Source organism: Rhipicephalus microplus, chromosome 5 (genome assembly GCF_043290135.1).
Source record: "Rhipicephalus microplus isolate Deutch F79 chromosome 5, USDA_Rmic, whole genome shotgun sequence".
In the NCBI taxonomy this organism is placed as follows: Eukaryota; Metazoa; Arthropoda; class Arachnida; order Ixodida; family Ixodidae; genus Rhipicephalus; species Rhipicephalus microplus.
The window spans coordinates 51763658-51784545 of record NC_134704.1 but is presented as its reverse complement, the minus strand read 5'-3'; the positions used below and the strand labels follow the sequence as shown (position 1 = coordinate 51784545).

Sequence of the window (20888 nt, the reverse complement as noted above, 5' to 3'; positions counted from 1 at the left end):
TTTCACACGCTGCCTTTGCAATCAGTTAATGTTGCAGAAATATTGTATCAATTGCCAGATTGCAAGAAAGTGTTTATAATCATTGTGGCATTGTTTACCATACAGGTACGTTGAAGCCATTAGCTGGTACTCTGATGAATAATGCTAGGTTGACAACTTCTCTAATTTTGTGTAACTAATTTTGTGCTCAAGGCTACAACTCCTGTCGGGAAGTACGACAGCTATGTCAGGAAATAGAATGTCTGAATGAATTACACGAGAATGTGCGTAATATTGGTGGTATTTTTGGCACGCCTATTTGAACTGTTTTTTTCCCCGTTTGTAGAATTGGTGGTGTTTTTGGCATGTCTATTCGAACTTTTTTTTTAACTAAATGGAAGCATGCATTTTTTATATGTCAAGATTGCTCTATTATTGTGAGAGAGCATAGTACTGTTCGTTTGTAAACAAATTCAATTCTGAAGAGGTTAAAAGTAAATGGAAGCATGCATTTTTTATATGTCAAGATTGCTCTATTATTGTGAGAGAGCATAGTACTGTTCGTTTGTAAACAAATTCAATTCTGAAGAGGTTAAAAGTGTTGCATTAAATAAATGAAGCAGTTTATACAACCAAACCCCCCCCCCCCCCCCCCTGTAGCAAGAAGAGAGAAAAGAGCTGCTGGTGACATATGCATGGAAGACTACAAAAGCAACACACTTAAGGACCAGTTGTACAGAACTGTTTATTCTGGAAACTTTCACCACGGGAAACCAATGTTCTCCTGAAATGGCAAGTAAAAATTTGTTTACCACAACAGCAAAACAAATGTGCGGGCTCATAGATTGTTACAATAATCTGCAAGTATCAATATTTTGCGCGAACATGTGGCCACATATGCGACATAGACTAGCACAATAAAAATGTCAAACCGACACGCTAAAAACGAAACCGTAAGCAGCAGCAGCGGCATTATTTCAGACACAAGCTTTAGCTAACAAAATCCCATCGACATGGACATCGCACTATGGCGACCATCACACTTTGCGCGAGCAGCGTGCTAAGCGTGATGCAGCAGATACCGTCGGCCTAGGTCGAATTTCTTCGTCTCTTCCACGTTTCACCCGAAAGAGCCGCCAGCCATGATCGACCACAAGCAAATATTGTCGCGCCTGACGCTGCGCAAGCTGGAAATCGAGGCCGCCATCGGCGCGCAGCAGGAGATACTGAACGCCAACTCGGTTGGCATGGACGAACCCCTGGTCGACAACGAAGGCTACCCGCGCTCCGACATCGACGTCTACAAGGTGCGTCACGCGCGTCACCGCATCATATGCCTCCTGAACGATCACAAGGCGATCATGAAGGACATCGAGAAGAGCCTGCACAACTACCACGCTCAGATGTCGCGAAACGCCGCCTCCGAGAACGGCGGGGGCCCGGCGACGTCGTCTGCGGCGCACCACGAGAACGCCGCGACGCCGTCGCTACCGTTCGCGGTCGTCGCTAAGGTCGAGAACGGCTCGCCCGCCGACGTGGCGGGCCTATACGCCGGCGACAAGATCGTCAAGTTCGGCTCCGTCAACGCGGGAAACTTCAAGGACGTGACTGACATCGCCTCCGTCGTGCAGCACAGTGTGGGCAGGCCCGTCAACGTGGTCGTTAAACGCAACGCCGATTCCGTGTCTCTCGTGCTGACGCCCAAACAGTGGCACGGCAAGGGACTGCTCGGATGCATGGTCCTTCCAATGTCGTGAGAAAAAAAAAATCGCCCCGTGGTCCTGCTTAGTGACGGCGGACGAAAGCTCTGAAGGAAACTCTACGGTCTAGAAGCAACGGGCACTGCGTGTCGTATTCATCTAGCGTGTGTAATTTGTAGACCATGAAATTAAAAGCGCAGCTGAACAGTGAACACATGTACTGATCTAAGAGCAAAAATTCTCTGTTGTAGGCACTTTCATAGTGTTCAGTGTAACCCCTCTTGCCATACTGAACAGTTGTCAAGAAGCTCTGCGAAGGAGCAACGCGAAGGATAGGCTCAGTACTTATCGAGAACACTGATCACATCGATTATCAGCAATGTGACTATGCGCTCTTTTGGAACAGCAACAAACTGACGCAGTGTGCACCAATAAAGATGAAGAATTGAAGCCATGAATGAGAACTCGGAGTGTCAGCTTCACTGCAATGCTATTTCACTATAGCTTTAAATAAGCAAGCTTACTGCATTTAGGGGGGCGGTTTAAGGCTTCCCACCCGCAATAAAGGGGCTCAGCCATAACTCATCATCGGCAGCCATATCAACAGTATACACCTACTTAGGTGCACACATTACCTTACAGACGCATAGTAGGTACTATCAGCATCAAATGAAACGCGAACAGCGGAGCACGTGGCACAAGCCTTATCAATGGCATAGTGCGCACCGTCCACCAGTCATTGACACAGAAAGGCCCGCACATCCAGTGTGGCAGCACTGCACATTCCCTCTATACTGCAATATTTCTGCTTGTGTTCCCGGAATGGTATTCGAAAGGAGCAAAATTTAAAAAATACAGAGGTCAAACTACTGCAGCCGAAGGCGAGTATTGTAGCACGGTTTGTCATCACGGAGTCAATCATCACGGAAGGCCTGGAAAATTCTATTTATAGTAGACAAAGGTCTGTTTTTCATGCTGGCAATTGCACGCTGTTTCACTTTGTTCCGGTAAAGCGAAACAATTTGCGCGCGCTTTTTCGAGGAAACACTTGACATTTCCAGTTAAAATAAAGCCTTTTCGGTTCGTTTTCTGAAAGAAGCGTGTAGGTGAAGCAGCGCTGGTGAATGAGATACAACAGTCATTTGATAATCAACTGCAAACTGCTTATATTTCTCTTTATGTTTTATCGTGCCAAGACACCGTCTGCACTGCGACGCTGAAGTAAAAGCAAAAAATTGCGAGTGATACGATCAAAGGCGCTTGGCACGCCCACGATTTCCACCTTTGTCCCCATACAAAAACTAGAACAAGAACGGAGATAACGCACTCTAGGTGGATCACGCAGTGCTGCCAAACCGGATGTGCATGCCTGTCAATGGTAATGACTGGATGGCCAACACTATACTGTTTATAATGCTTGAAACACGCGCTCCACTGTTCGGGTTTCATTTGACGCCGATAGTACACTAGTTCACAAAGTGGTGAATTATGATGTAGTTGGTACTAGGTAACCTTAGCTGCAGTAGGGGCACTGCGAGAGTTATAACGTGCATAGAGGTTCCTTCCCTCACGGCAATGTTGAGGGGTGCACCGAAGAACGCAAGCAATTCTGAAGGCCTCAATCGTTAGTCGAGGTTCCCGAGAACACGTGAGCCAAACATTATAGCATGGCAGGCTGCCTAGAATTTACAAAGTTTGGAAAAGAACAGCTTCGTCTTCTCGCTACAAGTGATGCCATATACTCAAATGACTGCTGTATACGCAAATTCACAGCCATTGGCTGATTTGAGCATAGTTGGCTGAATGGTTACTCTGCCCAAGCACTTGTAATCTCACTGACAATTAGCCGTGCATTTGAATAAAGTGCTCAAGGTGGTGACACATGCATAACGTGACTTCTTTCTGCCATGCCATCTTTTCGTGCTTAGCTTCCAGCGCATTCATCGGTATGAGAGAAGAGAGAAAGCAATTACAGTGTGTGAAAAATTTCCAACTCCACTCCTACATGACAAATTCTAAAAAACTTTGCGGCGTTCGATTCTTGAGACAATTAACTCCTTTAGTGAAGCCACATAGTAGTAACTTGAAAAAGTGTGGCAGCACCCCTTTAAGCATTCTCCAAGTTTTAACGCGAAAAGTTTTTCGTGGCAAGTTCCAGCAAGAATAGAGGCATATTACTGCAGTCACAGATGCGACATCATACAAATGTACACAGGTGGGTAATGCCGAAATTCAGAGGAAATATTCACTGTGTTACCAGGGTCGTACAGGTTTTCCAAGAAAAAAAAAACGAGGATATTTAAGGTCTTTTCAAGACATGCTGCAGGTTTTTCAAGGACATAAAGTGGCACTAAAACGTAAATTTTTTTACTCTAAAAGAAAAAAATGACCAATGTTTTGCCCTTTCCATAAATAAAGGGACGTCACAATTATAAGAAAACACAAGATCTTGATAACTTCTCAACATCACCAGAATGAATGTTTACAAAAGTGGTTGGTATTTCTCCATTACAGGCTTGAAGTTCACCCACTATATTCAGAGCATGCATTACAGTTATTCAACTTATACAGTTGAATCCCTTTATAAGAGGCATGCTCCGGGCAGCAGTTCTTGTCTTTTATATGAGATGACTCTTATAAGCAGGGTACCTCGTATGTGTTTTCTTAGGAACCCGTATATTACTGTGGGTGCACTGGTGTATCTTATACCCGTTTGTCTCTTATATAGGGGTTTGGCTGTATTAAGATAAGTAAATGTATATCACCATGATTAGCCTGGATCACTTGGCAAGTCTTAAACAGTATGAAAAAACCTCACAATACATAATGACCTCTTACAACAGCAGTGAAGATTCGTCCAGCTTGGTGATGTTCACCAAACATATTCAGGACATTTAGCATTATTCTATTTTACTTATACAAAGATAAATAAATATATAGGATTCACGTGCTTAATGTCATCTGCAAGGAGCGCTAGTAACAGAGTCACCATTTTGCAGGTCTGCACCTGCCACACGGCAACCACCTTGCTTTCGAATTCTACAAGCAAGAGACTCTCAATACGTGCTTGAGTTTTTTCAATGTAGTTGGGAAAGAAAATTTACAAAGCCATCAGGGAAGCCCATAGCACTGTGCCTGAGAGGCTGGAAAGCTAGGCGGGCACAAATTTTGCCTTCACTGCAGGTCTGGCCGTGTCAGACCTGATGGCAGCGACATCGTGAAAATAAAGCATGAATGTTGCAGAGCAACAAGCTTGGTCGGATCAGTTAGCACTTCTTTTCAGCAGGCACTGGACTTCATTCCTTCGTAATACGTTCATGCTGCTTAAACTGAGCGTTTGAGCCGTTAGTTGGCATAGATGTGGTGTTGGCGTCCTGCACAACGACTCAAAGGACGTTTCGATATCACAAACGTCCTTCTATGTGCTTAAGCAGTGCGCTGCAAGTGTGTGTTCTTTTCGTGCATTCCTTGAGAGGAACGCTCACTGAATGTATCATATTGCTTGCCATTTTTCATGTGACGTTCTAATTTCTTGCTATTGCATTGAATGCTCCGCCCTTATAACGAAGCTTCAGAGTAGCTCTGCAAAATCGAACCATGTGGGCTTGCGCCGCATTACTCCTTTTCAAATGGGGACCTTTTCCTGTCAACTTGCTGGTCTGCCACATTAGTGAGGTCGCAATGTCAATATGAGAGGGCACTGCTAAAGAAATTCAAAGATTTTGAAGGACGGGGAAAAATTCAGGGACTTTCAAGCACCTTGAAAATGCTTTTTTCAAGTTCAAAGATTTCAAGGAGCGGTACATATTTTGGTGTTGCCCGACGTGAGAATTGAAACCGAATTCACAAACCAGACTACCTGGCAACTATGCCACAAACCCGAACAGATTCTTGAGTGCAAATTTGTCATGTACACTTCCTGATTTGACAGTGATTGCACCACAATCAAGAGGCCAAGCATAGCTGCTAATTCAATATGGCACAGTCAGAACTGAGTGAGGCCAGTGAGGCATACACTAGCTAAAAGTACAACGCTATTGCGCCGTACAAGCGCATGAACTATGAACTGTACGTCGTAAATTCATGAATCCGGTTGTGAGCTGCCGAAGAAAGTACGGAGATGAATCGAGACGCTTGGCGGAGATTTATACCATGCTCCGCATACCCCCTCGAAACATTTGAGGATGACAAAGCTATCTTAGTCAGCTCAGAGACATTCTACAGAGTGAAATACGTATCACTAACATTTTAGCGCAGATTCTTAAAGGACCAGTAAACAGGCGCAGACATTTTTTCCTGAATGTTACAGCACCTCTTTACTTTGCCTGACAAACCCTTGTTCGTGCAGCGAGGAAATCTCGCCCATGGGCAACTTTAAGTACCACTGAGCTCATTTATTTGTCTAAACCAGGCCTCAACAAACAGTTGTCCAGTTAATGTCAGTCCCTTTTCCCACCCACCACTACAAACACTGCATTTGTTTCTTGGCCTCACGGTGATGCGGTTCGGGCCACGCAGTTCTCGTGCGCATATTCCTCAAGCAGCATAGCAGCTGCACGCACTGCACCTGCATGACGGGTCGTCACCTTCGGCTGTGCATGACAAGGCGTCTCACCGTAGGGATCTTTTTTATCCTCTTTCCACCAACCCCTCTCTCTCTCCCCTGCATGAACCTTTCAAGGCGCACGCGCAGCATTGGATCCATCAGGAGCACGTGTGACAAAGAAAATAGCATGCGACCAGGAGTCGCAGCAAGCGGAAGCGCATTGCGACTGATTGAGCTCCCCGGTGACGTCAATTGCTGACGTCGCGTCACGTTGCCGAAGTGGGCAGAGTAGTAACGGTGCGCTTCGCCTTCCCCTCCCTATGGCAGAGGAGAGTGACAAAGCTGCTCGAGGCTTTGAAACCAGCTGGAAAGGTTGTTCTAACACCAGTAAAACTTCCTTATAGGACGTATTCGCAAGATTCTTGTGGCAGAATGTTCACATAGCAAAAGTGCGTATATTTCCATTTATTACAATTTTTGGACCTTGGGGTTATTTACTAGCCCTTTAAAGGGACACGAACGAGCAAGACAATTTTCGAGTATTCGTAGAGTATAACTTCACACTCAAAAAAAAAAAAAAAAAAAAACTCCCTTACAGCGACATAATGCTTGAAAATAAAAATGTGCAAAAAGAAAATGCGGGTGGAGACGCCACAGTGAGATTGCCACACCAAACACCGTTGCGTACTAAATTTTGAAGGTGTCTATGGGTCCTGCATAGCTTCTAAAAATACATTGGCATGTGTGGATACCATAGGCCCAGCATACGAAGTTTCAGAAAATGTTATCGCATTAATGTCACGAAAATACAAAAAAAATGTGTTTTACAATTTGTTGCATCATGCATAGAAATTTCGGCATGAAATTTAAATATCGTACTTCAATCTTGATTTTCCCTGCTAATAATTAACTTATGACAGTGAAACTTATGGAATTAGATTTCTCAGGCTGCAGTCTATCAATGTAATCAACACATTGTTGCTCTTCAAAGTTCGTTATGAAGTAGTGACATGAAATCTCAGATTGCTGCCCTAAATAAAAGTACTTGTGTTGAGAAACCTAAAACAAGCATTGTGGTACCTGGGAATGCATCAAACGTATTTTATCACACCTATGTTATGAAAACAATTTTGGTTTCGATATAGACAAGGCGCATTCCCAGTTATGCATCATAGCAGTGCGACGTCATGGGAAGACGTCGGCTGGCAACGTACTAACGAAAGGCTGTCATCTGCTCATGCTCCACGTAAATGAGTGAATCATCATTTAGTGACACTGACAGCGATCTCTGCATTTTAGGCTGCGTGCAAGACGCAGAGTTCGCAAACTCAGAAATTGTCTTGAGTCGTCGGGATTGTGTCCATTGCAGTGAAGCTGGCTTGCAGATGCCCAATGACAAAAACTTCAAAATAAAATATTTTATACCCGTTGTCTGAATCCCTAGTGTGGAAAGCGTTGATATGAAGAGTACATTACCTTTAGCTCCGGTGTCGGTCTTTCCATGAGCTCTGGTATCTGCAAGCAGGAAAAAGATGTGAAGGTGTACTCGTTCGGCTGAAGCAAGAATGTTTTTGGAAAATGACACGAAGTGCTGTGAGAATTAAAGTGGCACACTTCACAGCATGGGCAGCCTGAATTAAATATTGCTGCATTAATGAATGTTGTCAAACTACTGTAGAAGCTCCTGAAAGCAAACTGCCTCTACAAACAAAACCTGGCACTGAAATGTCAACCTGTTACAGTGGCTCAACTACACTCAAACCTCATAACAAAGTTGCATATAATACAAAAATAATTTTGTTATATCTGAAAATTCGTTATGAATGTATATTCTTAAAACTATGTCTATTGCATGATTATTTTTCATTAACTTTGCTTTATCCGGGTTCGTTTAACAAAGTGTGAGTGTACTAGAATAATGAAAATGCTATTCTAGTTAGCTCAAATATATTACATTACTGAAATTTCTCCAACACTTCATTTTAACACACATTTTTTCTTCTTAAGTTTTACACCAGTTTATGGGTGGTGTCTTAACCAAATTATAAATGCCAGGCCTGTGCAGAAGGTAAGCACAGTCACAGCAAAAGCTAGAAGAGCAACCTTTCAGAGCATTTTCTAAACATTCATTGGGTAACTGCTGCAAACACACTTGCTTCATGCCTACTATGGCATTCATAATAAACATTTTAGGGTAGTAGGCCGGCACTCACTATGCTATTTTTCGTCATTCTTCTGAGAAGCGTGGTATCCGCTAAACCATTCTGAGAAATTCTGTGCCAATTGTTCATGCAGTGGCCGACGACGATGAGGAATTATGGCTGAAGTGGGTATGTGCCACAGTTAATAGGGGAACAAGAACAAACTTTTGTAATGAGTCGGAGCATTGGACGACCCACTCGTTACACTATTCGCATTGTGCAACGACTACTTGTTCTTTCCCTGTTTTAAAACGCTTTATAAGTCATATTAACGCGATTGCTTTCCCGACACCAGGCCTGCTTAAGGTGTGTTTGCCAACAAGTCCCAAGCACCGGTGTGGCTCAGTAGTAGAATACTGGGCTGGCACCCAGCGAACCCGGGTTCGAGCCTCAATGTGCCATTGGTACTAGTTTTTTTTTTTTTTTTTAATTTCGCGCGATGTGGTTACGGACATTGGCGGCGGACAACTACGGCGCTGTGCGAGACCCCTGTTGTGATATCCTAACAGCTTTCGCTGTAAAATACAAGCAGAGATATGTTGATTAGGCTACCTTCTTTACTGGTGTCGGGTAATCCATGAGCTCTGGTGTCTGCAAGAAGGAAAAAAAGATATGAAGGTCTACTTGGTGTGGTCAAGCAATAATATTTTCGTAAAATGACACGAAGTGCTGTGAAAACAGCGGTAAACACGACAAGGGTAATGTGCATTAAATATTGCTGCGTTTATTAACGTTGTAAACTTCTCCAGAAGCTTCCAAAAACAACGGCCTCTTTAAAGGGGCTCCGCAACACATCTTGGGCATATCAGAAAATACCGCTGATCGGTAGTCGAGGCTATTGAGAATGCGTGAGCCAAATTTCATAGCGGCCAGGAATAAACAATAAATTCTCAAAATCAGCTAGAAACCACTTTATATTTTGTTGACGAATGGCACTACAGACTCAAAAATTACTGCGCCACAGGCCAAGTATCAACCACTGGCTAATTTGACCATGGTGCACTTCATCGTTACAAAAGCCGCCACAGAAGGCGAGACCTGTCCATGAATGCACGCAGGATTGTGCTGAAAAGCTGCGCAGTCGAAAAAAAAAAAGAGAGAGAGTGCTCAAGGTCATGAGGCAGAATTATGCATGGAGATACACAATTGAATAGCTGCTTTCACGGCATAGCTTCCTCCCCTGCAGTGAAACCACCTTCTAGGAGGTCGCATGCATACTAATGTACACCAGTTTGTTCATTTAAACAAAATTATCAATAATTGAAATTCAAATCAAAGCAAATTTAATACTGTAACATTCCCACAAGCTTAGCTTTTGATGTTTACAGATGCTCTTCCGATAATGGCTCGTGCTGGCATAATTACATCATCGTCATTTTTTATTGTTCTTGGTTGTGTTGTGTGTCTTGCTATATTGAGCTATCCACAAGTGGAAAATTAAAAAAAAGTTTCATACTTTTGGTGCCCGGGGCTCGTGTACCTTGACCTATAAAAAAGAAAGTTAAGATGTTAGTTTACCATTGCAAGTCTTCTTGAGTTACGAGTGATTGAACAAAGCATACTGATGCCTGCACAAAAACTGCATTGCCATAAGAATGCCGCGTACCTTCATCGCACACTCTTCAGAGTCGGGTGCCTGCAAACAGCAGCAGTGAAATTTTAAAAGCAGCATACATAAATTATCGAAATTTGTGATATAGAAGATTAAAATCTACCATAGCACATACACTAAAGCTTTCTGATGGAGTCATCTCCTTACATGTACTTACCTTTGGAGTTGATGGGCAGCGTTCCTTGAACTGCATAAAACAATAATGAGATGGTGTAACATGAATTGGAGGGTATGGCGTCTGGAGAAAGCGGAAGTTTTAAAACTCACAAACAATTTAGTAGAGAGGTCCTTGAAGCAATTTAGGTCAGCAATATCTGTAAACGGAGCACAGCTGGGCACCTGAAGAATTTTTTACCCTCAGATGAGATTAAATGTGTTCAAAGACAAATGTGAAGCCAACAAAGAAAAAAAAGAAGGCTCCAACAAACATGATATACCCTGTGTGCAGTACTTATTCCCTGACACTACAGATTATTCTGCCAAAACTAACACAACAGAAGTAAGGCTGCTTCGGATGAATATCAGAAGTAATGGAGCTCTGTGCAGTTTTAATGCAACCCCAGCAACAGCCTAACATTGTAGCCATCATGGTTATTGAACTAAAAACTCTAAGAGCATTAAGAAAAGCAGTGGTATGCAGTTTGAACAACCTCCCACATGATGTGAAATACACGAGACATGTTGCCTTAGAGGACGACAACAATTAAGTTGCCAGACTAGCGCATTAGTGCTACGGCACAAGCGCAATATTTTCATCAAACGCTGACTACATGGGACTCTAACGTCTGAGCCGCGCATGTAAACTTGTTCACTTTTTTTTTTCAGTGAAATAAACCATCAGCAGCCACAAAAGTCTGTTCATATGTAACACTTGGCAATGAAGAAGACTCTGGACTCATTGGAACTCCACCGACATCAACAAAACAACATGGCGATGCCTAACTCGTTCGACTACTCTAATTTAGCAGCAACTCTGGCTCCTGGTATGGGAGGCTACAGTGCTTCTTCAAGACTAACGACACAAAGAATGCTTCCAAGAAGCGTGCTCATCTGCTAACCCTGTGCGAGGAACAGACTTTTAACATCATCTGCACCCTTCTTCAGCCCAAGCAGCCCAACCAAGTGAGCTATGATGGCTTAGTAGAAATGCTCAAGGCTCATTTAGATCCATGGTCGCCCGAAACTTCTGCAATGCACTCTTTCAATGAAGTGACCAATAAATGCGGACGAATTGAAAAAGCCTGCCCGGATATTGGAAAAAGGGTAGAGCATCTTCAATGACGAACTTTGACAGTGATTTCAACACCAGTAACAACTCAACAGGACTCCCCAAACTCAGCCTTTCACAAGTTCAACACCTCGATGTGTCCGCGCGCAGATGTTATGACTTGGCTACGTGTATATGGCAAGTTCTTAGGGCTTGAAGTCGACTCAGGTGAGACTCAGTGGAGCCCAGTCAAACAAGCCAAATAGAAAATTGTTCAATTGTTCAAGTAGAAATTGCTGTTGCTCCCGCTACTTTCACTTTGCTGCTACAAGTGTCGACAGCCGCACAGTATAGGCAGGCAACAATGGGCATGCCGACAGTGTTGTCAGAAAAACCGCATTCAGGTGGGTGATTTGAAGTGTGCTAACATGATGCGGACCACTAAATCAGTTTTATTTCAATATAAGCCCTTTCTTCGCACAAAAGTAGCACCATGAGGTTTCGGGACTGCTATTTCAGCAATCAACGTCGACTCAATAATTCCCTTTAGTGTCCCTTTAAGTGATTGCTTTTACGACTGTACTGGCACACTAAAACAAACAGAAAGACCTTCTCATCTCGTGCGATGCTTGACCATACAGCATAGGAGCTATTCTATCCCAACGTAATGGCCAGAACAGAGAGGTGCGAAACACTTTTGCATCTCGTATACAAGGGTAGGCGGAACCTAATTATGGCTAATTGGACAGAGAAGGCCTTGCGGTATTGCTTACAGCCCACAAGCTACACAAGCAGAAGGGCGAAATTCGTGACTGACCATCAACCACTCTGCACACTGGGTCCACAGAAGCCAATGGCCCAAGTCCTCTCACCACGAATGAACAGACGGTGCATCAAGTTATCGGCACATGGCTACAGGCATGGCAAGAACAATCAGAACACAGACGCGATGAGCCGTTTACCATTACCTGAACGCCTCAATGAACCGTGGTCACCAGGCAACCTGCTATTACTAGAAGGCCTGTTGAGACCTCGTTTACGGCTACAGAGATAGCACGTATGACACAAGACAGCACCCTGGTTGTACAAGGCAGTGCAGCATGGCACAGTGGAGAAACTCACAGGTGATGAGTTCGCTCTTCACCATCGAAAAGCGACCTCACTAGCATTTAATTGCAAGTGCCTCACACTTAGAACATTGGTGATCCTATGGAGCTCAGCACGATCCCACGTCCTGGCTATTCTACATGCTGATCATTGTGACATGGTAGCCATGAATATGTGCACAAGGAGCTAAAGTATAGTGGCCCGAAATCAACAAAATGATTGAGGAAACAACGCTACAGTGCCATGAATGCTTTTACGTTGTGGGTTTGCATTCCTTGAACTATAAAAAAGAAAGTTGAAATCTTAGTCTATCATTTCAAGTCTTTTTGAGTTACGAGAAATTGGGCTCGTACAAAAACTGCATTGCTATAAGAATGCCACGTACCTTCATTGGACGCTCTTCGAAGTCGGGTGCCTGTACGTAGCAACAGTGAAATTTTATGCAACATACATAAAGCATCAAAATTTATGATATTGAAGTTTAAAATCTCACATTGTACATACACTATGACTTTCTAATGGAGTCGAGTACTTATGCATACCTTTGGTGTTAACGGGCAGCTCGCCTTTAACTGCAGAAAAAAAAAATGACATGGTATCACACGACTTTAAACATGGTTAGTCCTTTTGCAGAAAGAGGAAGCTTTAAACTCATTGCACAAATCAATAGTATGATCCTTGAAGCTAATCTATGTCAGCAATATATGCACAGCTGAGAACTATTTTTTACACTCAGCTGAGATTTAACGTGTTCGAAGACAAATGGACAAATGTGAGGCTGACAAAAGAAAGGAAGGCTTCAACACTGAATGGTTCTATCCTGGGTGCAGTACTTATTCTCTGCAACTACAGATTATTCTGTCAAAATTGAGACCACAGAAATAAGGCTGCAACGGATGAAAGTTATCAGACGAAATGGAGCTCTGTGCAGTTTGCAGAGCAACCACAGCAACAGCTTAACATTGTAGTCATCACGGTTATTGAACTAGAAACTATCAGAGCATTAAACATAGCAGCTTTCAAAAACCTCCCACATGGTGTGAAATATATAAGACACGTTGCCTTAGAAAATGACAATGATAAAGTAGGCACACAAATGCATTGGTGCTACGGCACAAGCGCAAGCTTTCCGTTGAGCACCCACTACTTTTGACTCCAACGTCTGAGCTGTGCACATAGACTTGTTCACAATTTTTTTCAGTTAAATAAATCGTCAGCAGCCACAAGTGGTTGTTCAGATGTAACACTTGGCAATGAGGAAGACTCTGGACTGATTGGAACTCCACCGACATCAACAAAACAACATGGCGATGCCTAACTCGTTCGGCTGCTCGAATTCAGCAGCAACTCTGGCCCCTGGGGATCCAGGTCTGGGAGGCTACAGTTCTTCTTTGAGACTAACGACACAACAGATGCTTCCAAGAAAAGTGCTCATCTGCTAACGATGTGCGAGAAACAGACTTTTCACATTGTCTGCATCCTTGTTCAGGGCAAGCAGCCCGACCAAGTGAGCTATGATGACATAGTACAGAATCTCAAGGCTCATTTCGATACACAGTCGTCCGAGGACTTCTGCAGAATACTCGTCTAATGAAGTGACCAAGAAATGCGGACACATTCAAAAGGCCTGCCTGAATAGCGGAAAGAGGCAAAAATTAACAACGGCAATACCATAAAATATCCCCGACAAGGAACTTCGACAGTGCTTTCAGCACCAGTCACAACTGAACAGGACTCCCCAAACTCAGCCTTTTACGAGCTCAACACCTTAATCAACCCGTCCAGCACACAAAACATCATGAATTGGCTACGTGTACATGGCTAGTCTTTGGATTTTGAAGTCGACTTGGGTGCAGCCTGTACACTCATCTATGGGTCCACATTGAAAGCCACATAAACAGATGACCCACCAAGGCTTCCGACTAACATTCTCCTACACACATGGTCAAGACGGTCTCTTCAAGTTGTTTGACATGCAACAGTGTATGTGGCACACAGCAACAAGACCTTGACATTACTGCTTGCTGTTGTCAAGGGAGCAGGTTGTAAACTACTTGGATGAAACTGACTTTTTCATCTGGGCATGAAGAGCACGGGCATCAATGACGTGCCAAACGACAAACTTGTTTCAAAGCTTTTAGTCAAATACCATTCAGTGTTTGACGAGGCCATCGCGGGATTTGTCGGTCCAGTGGTACAACTGGAACTTGTGGAAGGAGCGGAGTCAAAGTCCTAAATGCAGACCAGTTCCTTTCGTACTGCAGTCAGCTGTAGAAACTGAACTGGATCAACAGCAAAGTCGAATATTCAAGTCAACACAACATACGGATAGGGCAACACCTCTGGTACTAGCTTGAAAGAAAAATGGCTAATTGCAAATATGCAGCGACAACCATTGCACAGTAATCCAAGTATAAAAGAAGGTAGACTACCCACTTTTCACAACTGATGAAGTAAACAGCAATTTGATGGGAGGCAAAGTCATCAGCGTCCTGGATTTGGTACAAGCTTACCATCAGCTTCACGAAACGCAGGAGGCAGCACAGATATTAGCCCTGAACACGATGAAAGGGCTTAACTAAGTCAAGCGACTGTCTTTCAGAATCTCTGCAGCTCCAGTCGTTTTTCAACATTACAGCAAGACTATCTTTTCTGACATCACAGGCGTTTGTGCATACTATCTAGATGACGTGATCATCAGTGGCAAGGACTGCACAGCAGACGTGGAGACACTGAAAGAAGTGCTGAAAAGAATACGGAAGTGCAACCTTCGCGTCGGCAAAAACAAGTGCTGTTTTGCAAAACGACAAGTTCCTCTTGTGGGACACCACATCTACTACATAGGTGTCCACATCAACGAAAAAAAAACTTCAAGCCATGAGGGACGCTCCAGCACCGCACTGCAAACAAGCACTTCAATGTTGTTCCGGAATGCTGGGTTTCTACGACCGACTCTTGAAGAACAGAGCAACAATTGCAGCTGCCTCTACCAGCTCCTTCAGAAGGACACCACGTTGAGATGGGAAACTAAGCATAAAGAAGCATTTGACTAGCTTAAAGAGACACTAAAGGGAAATAACAATTTATTTCGGAATAAAACCTCAATGTAAGACAAAATCTAAAACGCCAATATTATCAACAGCACTGCCTTATTTCTGAGAAATTAAGCTAAATATATCACATTGTGTGCACCACGAGTGGAGCATTTTGGAAATGATTTTAATAACGTGAGAGCGTCTGACTACAAATAATCATTAGTAATCAAACTAGCTGCAATAAAAACAGAACCATCCGTGCACCAAGAGAGGTGAAGTCCTCTCACCACTGATGACCAGGCGGTGCATCACGTTATCGGTACATGACTACAGGCATGGCAAGAACAATCAGAAATGCGTATGCATTGAGCCATTTACCATTACCTGAACGTCTCAATGAACCCTGGTCACCAGAGAACGTGCTATTATTAGAAGGCCTGTTGAGACCTCCATTTACGGCTACAGAGGTAGCACATATGACACAAGACCGCACTCTGCAAAGATTGTACAAGGCAGTGCAGCATGGCACAGTGGAGAAACTCACAGGTGATGACTTCGCTCTTCACCATCGAAAAGCGACCTCACTAGCATTTAATTGCAAGTGCCTCACACTTAGATCATTGGTGATCCTATGGAGCTCAGCACGATCCCACGTCCTGGCACTTCTACATGCTGGTCATCGTGACATAGTAGCCATGAAGATGTGCACAAGGAGCTAAGGTATAGTGGCTCGAAATCAACAAGATGATTGAGGAAACAAGGCTACAGTGCCATGCATGCTTTTACGTTGTTGGTTTGCATTCTTTGAACTATAAAAAAGAAAGCTGAGATCTTAGTTTATCATTTTAAACTTTTTGAGTTAGGAGTAATTGAGCCCGTACAAAAACTGCATTGCCATAAGAATGCCACGTACCTTCATCGGACGCTCTTCGAAGTCGGGTGCCTGCACGTAGCAACAGTGAAATTTTTATGCAACATACATAAAGCATCGAAATTTACGATATTGAAGTTTAAAATCTCACATTGTACATACACTATGACTTTCTGATGGAGTCAAGTACTTATACATACCTTTGGTGTTAACAGGCAGCTCGCCTTTACCTGCAGAAAAAAAAAATGACATGGTATCACACGACTTTAAACATGGTTAGTCCTTTGCAGAAAGAGGAAGTTTTAAACTCATTGCACAAATCAATAGTATGATCCTTGAAGCTAATCTATGTCAGCAATATAAGCACAGCTGAGAACTATTTTTTACACTCAGCTGAGATTAAATGTGTTCGAAGACAAATGGACAAATGTGAGGCTGACAAAAGGAAGGCTCCAACACTAAATGGTTCTATCCTGGGTGCAGTACTTATTCTCTGCAACTACAGATTATTCTGTCAAAACCGAGACCACAGAAGTAAGATTGCAACAGGTGAAATTTATCAGAAGAAATGGAGCTCTGTGCAAACTGCCACACACTTTACCCCAGAAACACTTTTGGTTAGAAATGACCCCACCTCAAAAAAAAACTACAAAAAACCATACTGGTGCAGGCTGCAGACCTGTGTGGTGATGACTATTCAATCTAATAACACTCATAAAAAATTCAAGAGTTACAGCAGGTAGATACTGCTCTAACTGCTTAGACAACAACAATGACGAGCACAATAACGTATCATACATAGTTACAGACATTTACTATAACTGTATGGGTGTTTCATATGGCAGCAGGGTGATGTTCGATGCACCACCTGGGGAACGGGTTGCACTAAATAGGTCATGGTATTAAGCGGTAATTTGGATGAAGTGATGATGAAAACAATCTATTCGGGGCTATTTCTGCCAATTGTATCTATTCTACAATTAAGTGTGCAGTTCGGCTCTGTAGTCACAGATTCACAAATCTCACCTGAGCAACTAGGAAATGGCAAAGCAGGCCACTTAATTTTTCCAAATGTATAACTAAATACAAGCATTTCACTGGTTCCCACTTTGTTTCAATGTAAAAGTGCAGGTGTGAATACAGGGAGCGATCTCTGGCATTGCTCCATTACAGACCGAACCACACCCTCACTCATGAATGCAAATACACTTATTATAACAAAATATAGGCTTATATATAACGAACTAAATAAAAAAGTCTTGTAATAGATACAGAGTTAAGAATAACCTTTATAATGAATTCTCAGATATAACAAACTTGTTTAAAGTTTACAACTTGCACCCAATTACTATTCAAATTTGCTGCCACTTGGGCTGAAAAACGATTTTGTACAGGTAGTAGTATACTTAAACCTCATTATTACTAAGTGTATTACTACCAGTACAAAATCGTTTTTCAGCCCAAGTGGCAGCAGCCATTTTAAAAACCTCATGATCTCATTTTAAAAGATAACAAAACTGTTGAAGCTGATGCCGAGGAGAGTTCTGAAAAGAGTCACCTGTACAGCTGGTTTTTCTGCAAGCTCAGGTGTCTTTGCAAGAGGCTGCAATTAGAAACAATGTGCTTTAGTGCAAAACTGTGAATGACAGAGAAAGGAAGGACCTTAGACTGCCAATCAAATCTGTTGGCAAAGTTAGGCAGCATACAGTTTCAACCACACGAGCATCATTACTACGGAACGACATCAAAACAAGCATGCTATATTGTCATTATTTTAGGCAAATTATTATCTTTGGCACGTTGCCAGTGGATTCGTGCGCTTGTTTACATGTGTAATCTGTGCTTTTCTAAGAGCCTTATCATTAAAAGGCAGCAATAGGAGTCAGAGCAATGCTTTCAATGAGAATCCATTCAATAAATGGCAATTTCCCCTGGATTATTAATTAAATTAATGATGCACTCCCTGTAAACCAATGTGAATCTGCCCTTGAAAGAAGACAAAACGCTGAAGATTGACTCGGCCGCTTGGACAATTACCCGAGTTTCGATTTGGGAACCATTACAATTTCAGCTTTTAGTGTCGACTAAGACGTTCACCTGCGCCAGCACAGGAGTGCTGCAAAAAGTGCGAAGAGCAGCCATTTGGCACAGCTTGTCGCAGCATTTGTATCTTGGTGCAGTCTACACTGAATTCCCCATTATTTTATAACTTTTGCTGACAGTGAAGTGGAAGATGAAGCATCGAGTTGCCATTACTATTCAGTTGGAAAAAAAAAAAAAAGATTTTAGTGATGAAACTTGTCATACCTCGATCCCACTAATGAAGGTGGTGTTCTGTATTGGCGACCCATTCAGGGACGAAAATCTAGGTGATGCCTCTGGCTTCTGCAAAGTTAGAAAAGCTCATAAAAAACTAATAACAGCACAAGTAGTGATGAGAGCAATTAGCATATATAAATAAATGAATACTTAAAACAGGGCTAGAAATTAGACTAACAGAGCTTCTCCCAAGATCTCTATGCAGCCATGACATCCCATGAGGCCATACCGGCCACTACATGTTTCACTTTAAGTGCACGAATCTTAACAACATAAAACAAACACAAAAGCGAACATAAAAACTGGTGGGGCAAGATGCGTGTTCAAAACGGGTGCCTGGCAAGCTGTTGAATGGTGGAACTTACATTAAACATTTATGTTTTCTCGTAGATATTTCTGTAGTTAAACGTACAGAAAACACATTTTTTAAACATTTCAGCACTTTTGTTTTTTTGCAATCCCATACTGAAAGACTGCCATAGATTTCAAATCCAAACTCATCTAAGTCAGTATTCTGTAAAGCCCTTAGTAGAAGCCTTATTACACTTATTTAAGTTCATTATTCGTCATGAATTTGCCTAGGTTCACATCCCGTTGTCTGATGAAGCTCTTAAACAGCAAGGGCATTGTCTCTCTTACGACCGGTAGCCACTGTTAATAATATTATTACTATTACTACTCACCTCAGACGCAGGTGCTGCTGAGCACCTTACAGGCGACCCAAGTGCTGCTGATGCCTTCGCTGCCCTCTCAGGCCTGAGTGGCTTGTACTTCATTAAGGTTATTGTGTTATCCTTGTCTATTTCTTCGAGGTACATTTGTAGATTGGAGCTGGTCTGGAAGCGGCCTGTGCAACAAACACACGAGACAAATATCTCGGACACAGGTACGCTGAGTAACGGGTCTGCCAACACAGGTGATATATCATATTGTACTTGCGTTGTAGGTTTTACAACGATACTGAACTATCAAAGGTATTAAGTGTCAGAGACTCTGCATACGTATGAGAGAAAAAAGAAATTATGAAGCGAGAAAGACTTTCGGCATTTCGGGAAAAGTATGTAACAGGAAACCCTTGAAATAACACTGTCACCTTTATATCATAGCATCAATATCATCATTGGTCCCTGTCGTCTCGAACATCTCGCATGGCTTGAGTCAAGAGGCACACGGACACTACTTTGGCTTACAGTGGGAATGGTTGCCACACCTGCCACTCCACTCACCACTTGAAGTCACAGAGTTCCCTAAAGTTAACTACAGGGGTCTCTGGCGCTGCGATTGTTCAGCGGACATGGGAATGTTGGGTAGTACACGGATTGGCCTAGTCTTCATACTTGCGGGCAGGGGGCTTCGTTTATTGCTGTGTTTCGGTTTCGTTTCGAAGGAGAGAATGAACCCTTTTGAACTTCGTGACCCGATTTGAAATGGTAAGTGTAAAAAAATAAGGTGGTGAAGCGCAACCGCGGAACACCCCTCATTTTTGTTTCATGGGAAAACTGCTCCAAGCCACACAAACACGCACGGAGCCAGAAGTACGAAGATCCGTGTACTGCCAGTCATTCCCACGCTCGCTGAAGCACTGTGCATTGCAGTTCCTATAGGCACTAGCGCCAGAGTTTCCTCTAGTGTATATTTAGGAAACTCTATGCTTGAAGTCTTCCTAGCAAACATGTGGACAGTGGCACACCATGTCGGCAGGCTTCACACCACTTATCACGATACATTCCCTAGTGCACAAGAACATAAACGAGCACCAAAAACATTTCACCGCATGATTTACATGGTTACAGGTGGCTAAATAAACTTACAGTTACTGGTATGCAGCATTCGTGTGAAAGTCTGGTTTATTTTTGAGCTCCTTGTGTTCTTCAATCTCTTTACAGTTTCGATATTTTGGGGAAGTTTTTCCTTAAAATGAGAATTTGTATGAAAGTTGGTACGAAATATCTTCCTTCTAAAACACAAGCGTTTATTGTTGAGAAAAAAGAAAACAATTGAAGCCTACACAGTGTCAAGTAAGCTTATTTGATTGTAATAAAATATCAAAATAAGCAACAAATCTTGTTAAATATTTATGGTAAAAATGGCCAGCTATCTGCTAATAATTCACAAAAGCAAAACAAAAAACTTGAAGCATGCACAAAGTGAAATTAGTTTATTATATTGTTATAAAATATCCAAATTAGCAATAAATCTTTAATGATTGAATCTAAAAGAGGCCAGCTATATTTTAATAATTAACAACACAAAAGCAAGATTTCTGTAATAAATTTACAGCAAATGGTATTATCAACCTGACAGTTTCAAT

The 20888-nt window shown here is 42.6% G+C and overlaps 2 protein-coding genes across 11 annotated transcripts in view; one reads left to right on the top strand and one right to left on the bottom strand.

The window, feature by feature from the left end:
• Positions 1-710: 710 nt before the first annotated feature.
• Positions 711-20888, bottom strand: part of LOC119174559 (uncharacterized) — a 33174-nt gene continuing 12996 nt past the window's right edge. Inside the window, exons 6-19 of one of the 10 annotated variants that reach the window (XM_037425512.2) lie at positions 19261-19424; positions 18566-18643; positions 17817-17861; positions 16459-16488; positions 16301-16330; positions 12895-12924; positions 12738-12767; positions 10306-10377; positions 10196-10225; positions 10033-10062; positions 9883-9912; positions 8979-9017; positions 7702-7740; positions 711-763 (exon numbers count right to left, since the gene is read on the bottom strand). In XM_037425512.2, coding sequence (XP_037281409.1) covers positions 740-763; positions 7702-7740; positions 8979-9017; positions 9883-9912; positions 10033-10062; positions 10196-10225; positions 10306-10377; positions 12738-12767; positions 12895-12924; positions 16301-16330; positions 16459-16488; positions 17817-17861; positions 18566-18643; positions 19261-19424 — 671 coding nt within the window. In that variant the 3' untranslated portion in view covers positions 711-739. Of the gene's footprint in view, positions 764-7701; positions 7741-8978; positions 9018-9882; positions 9913-10032; positions 10063-10195; positions 10277-10305; positions 10378-12737; positions 12768-12894; positions 12925-16300; positions 16331-16458; positions 16489-17816; positions 17862-18565; positions 18644-19260; positions 19425-20888 lie in introns of all 10 variants that reach the window. The other 9 variants (XM_037425513.2, XM_037425520.2, XM_037425515.2 and 6 more) reach the window with 9 other exon arrangements.
• Positions 990-2137, top strand: LOC119174563 (26S proteasome non-ATPase regulatory subunit 9). Its single transcript, XM_037425529.2, has one exon. The coding sequence runs from the start codon at positions 1122-1124 to the stop codon at positions 1734-1736; it is 615 nt and encodes a 204-aa protein (XP_037281426.1). The 5' UTR covers positions 990-1121; the 3' UTR covers positions 1737-2137.

Excerpts from the sequence above, each read along its gene's own strand:
- LOC119174563 (XM_037425529.2), top strand. The coding sequence starts at position 1,122 with ATGATCGACCACAAGCAAATATTGTCGCGCCTGACGCTGCGCAAGCTG.